This window comes from Buceros rhinoceros, unplaced genomic scaffold (genome assembly GCF_000710305.1).
Source record: "Buceros rhinoceros silvestris isolate BGI_N320 unplaced genomic scaffold, ASM71030v1 scaffold35845, whole genome shotgun sequence".
Taxonomy (NCBI): domain Eukaryota; kingdom Metazoa; phylum Chordata; class Aves; order Bucerotiformes; family Bucerotidae; genus Buceros; species Buceros rhinoceros.
Window position 1 is genome coordinate 3902 of NW_010414043.1, and position 2909 is coordinate 6810.

General features: G+C 43.7%; 1 protein-coding gene across 1 annotated transcript in view; it reads left to right on the plus strand.

Moving 5' to 3' along the window:
- HIF1AN (hypoxia inducible factor 1, alpha subunit inhibitor) overlaps positions 1-2909 on the plus strand; it is a gene marked incomplete at its 5' end in the record, with an annotated part of 6406 nt that overhangs the window by 2772 nt on the left and 725 nt on the right. Inside the window, 4 exons of the mRNA XM_010136972.1 lie at positions 1-146; positions 654-760; positions 1313-1376; positions 1616-1726. Of these exons, the coding sequence (XP_010135274.1) occupies positions 1-146; positions 654-760; positions 1313-1376; positions 1616-1726 (428 nt within the window). The remainder of the gene's footprint in view (positions 147-653; positions 761-1312; positions 1377-1615; positions 1727-2909) is intronic.

Sequence of the window (2909 nt, forward strand, 5' to 3'; positions counted from 1 at the left end):
GGAATGTGACACCAGCTCATTATGATGAGCAGCAGAATTTCTTTGCTCAGATTAAGGGTTACAAGCGGTGTATCCTGTTCCCTCCTGATCAGTTTGAATGCCTCTACCCTTATCCTGTGCACCATCCATGCGACAGACAGAGCCAGGTGAGAGTAGTAGATCTGTTCACTGCTCTGTGCCAGAAAGGGTCTTTGTGGAGATGCTGGGTGGGAGAAAGCTGCACTGGAGTTAAAGCTGCGTACCACTTGCTGAGCTTTTGTAAAACCTGTGTTCAGATCTGTTAACTAGAAAATACACTGAGAGTAGATGGAAGGACTGGTGGTGTTTCTGTTTGTGTTTGGTCCTGACTTGCAAGTGCTAAGGCTATAAACATCTCCTTACTGATAGCACAGCAGGGCTGCAGTTGCCACCTTCTCTGTTCTGTTTCATTGATCACTTGGTCCACACAGATTTGCTCAGAGACAAATTATGGGACTCCTGTCTAAGTTGGTGGTACTTTGGGGGTACTGCAGGACCTTGCAATGGAGTTAAGACATGAATGGGAATGTAAAAGCCATATAGGGAAGATCAGGGTGATTTGATGCTGAAAGCCAATATTGGGGACTGTCTTGGCAGGAAGTTCTTCTGAGTTTCTTAATGTTTTCTTCTGTTAGGTGGACTTTGACAATCCTGATTATGAGAAGTTTCCAAGCTTCAGGAGTGTGGTTGGCTATGAGACAGTGGTGGGTCCAGGGGATGTGCTGTACATACCTATGTACTGGTAAGAAGGATGGTGGGACTGCACAGTGGTCTTCTCCTTGAAGTGTTGGGTTGGCTCTTAAGAGAATTTGGTTTGACTTCTCCAACAAGTATGATATTTTCTGCAATATCTTGCCCCAAGATGCTCTTACTTCCTATCTGTTGGATGAGAACTTGCACTATGTTATTGCGCAAGTACTCCACTAACGTGTGTGAGTAAAGGATCTGTTTGTAAATAAGAGCTTTCCAGAAGTTCTGAGGTCTTGATGATGGAGGTATAGGGCAAGGCTTGTCTAGTGCTGCCTGAACTCATCCATCATCTTTAGAGAAAAGGGTCATTAAGCATTGGAACAGGCTGCTGAGGGAGGTGGTGGAATCCCCATCCCTGGAGGTGTTTAAAAGCCGTGTGGATGTGGTGCTGAGGGACATGGTTTAAGGACCCTGGCAGCGCAGGGTGAACAGTTAGACTTGATGATCCTAAAGATCTTTTCCAACCAGATGATTCTATGATCCAAGGTATTTCATTATCAGCTACAGGAATAGTTCCTTTTTTTTTTGTGTGGTTTCTGTGCAGGTGGCACCACATTGAGTCTCTCCTGAATGGAGGGATTACCATCACTGTGAACTTCTGGTACAAGGTGAGTACAAGAACCATCCTGCACAGCTTGGATAGCTCTATCCCAGAGGATTTTTTCAAGTAGAGATGTATTGGTGTGTGTTGTCAACATGAGAACTTATGTTGCACCAAAGCCTTTGCTTTAAAGCTGAAAGCTACTTCCGTCCTTTTGAGTGGTGTGTGAAGAACTGGGTGGCTGGGAGAAGGTGGAATAATATGCCAATTTGAGAAGCATGCAATGAACTATTTTTGATATTTCAGGGTGCCCCAACCCCAAAGAGAATTGAATATCCGTTAAAGGCTCATCAGAAAGTGGCGATAATGAGGAACATTGAGAAGATGTTAGGAGAAGCCTTAGGAAGTCCACAAGAGGTACAAAAAAGAACCATATAGTCACTGCTGTTGAAATTACTGTGGCTTAGTGCACAACTCAAGATGCCAACTATTTGGCTCTGCAGGTGTCACAGAGAGGGTAGGAGAAAACAGGGTTACTCAGAGTAAATGGTAAATGGTTCTTCCTGCTGTCTTCAGAAGGTCCTTTGGCCACAAAAAGGCAAACTCTAAATTATAATTTTGGAGAGGACCATGACAAGCAATGGAGTAATTGTTCTTGTGGAGGGAGGGAAAGTGTGCTTTGGCTTTGGGCACTGCCAGGACAGCATTGCTCCCAAACTCTTCTTAGCCTTCTATGTAGCAACAATATCCAGCATTTGTCAAAAAAACAAAAACAAAAACAAAAACAAACCAAAAAAACAAACCACAAAACAGTTTTACCTATTGAATCCAAATCTCTTAAATAAGAGAAATCTCTTCTATTAAGTCATGTGCTTCCCCTTAATGCACATCTCAGTCATCTCTGAATGCTTTGCCATTTTAACCAACTGGAATTTCAAAAAGCAGATCGCAGTACTGAGAGCATGCTTCTGAAGATCTCCTGCTGATCTGAAAGTGGAAACACTGAACGTGAATAGAAATGTTTTCATGGTCTGTAACCCTTGCCACTGTGCAGGAACTCGTTTTTACTTCACTCATGTGAAATCATGCCTCTCCTCTGAGATTATCTTACTGCCACAGCATGCTGAGCTTCCCTCACTGATCAGGCAGTGCCAAGAAATGGGAGTGGTCTTGACTGAAAACAAAACCTTCGCAAAATCATCAGTTCTAGCCTTCCTTCCAAGCGAACCCAAGGAGCAGAGAGGGTTCAGAGAGTAAGGATGTTCCTTCTCTACCCTGCAAAAAGCCAACCTCGATGACTTTTGGCTCCTTTTAATAACATCTACTTGAGAAATCACAGACTTAGGGTGGGAATTGAAAAAGTTTCAAACGAATGCTATGAATGGAGTGTTTTGGTGGCAACTAAAGTTGGGTGTTGGCAGAGAACCCTGAAATTTTTGGGGTATTTGAGGATGTGCTAAAGGGTACCCCAGTGTTTTATCTACAAAATACTTTGGAACAGATTCGGTGTACCTTAGGCTCAGTTCCTGTGCTGAGATCCTCTGCCCTGAGTCACTCAGCCTATAAGGTGGTGTGATGCAGAGGCAGAGGGCTCTGCAAA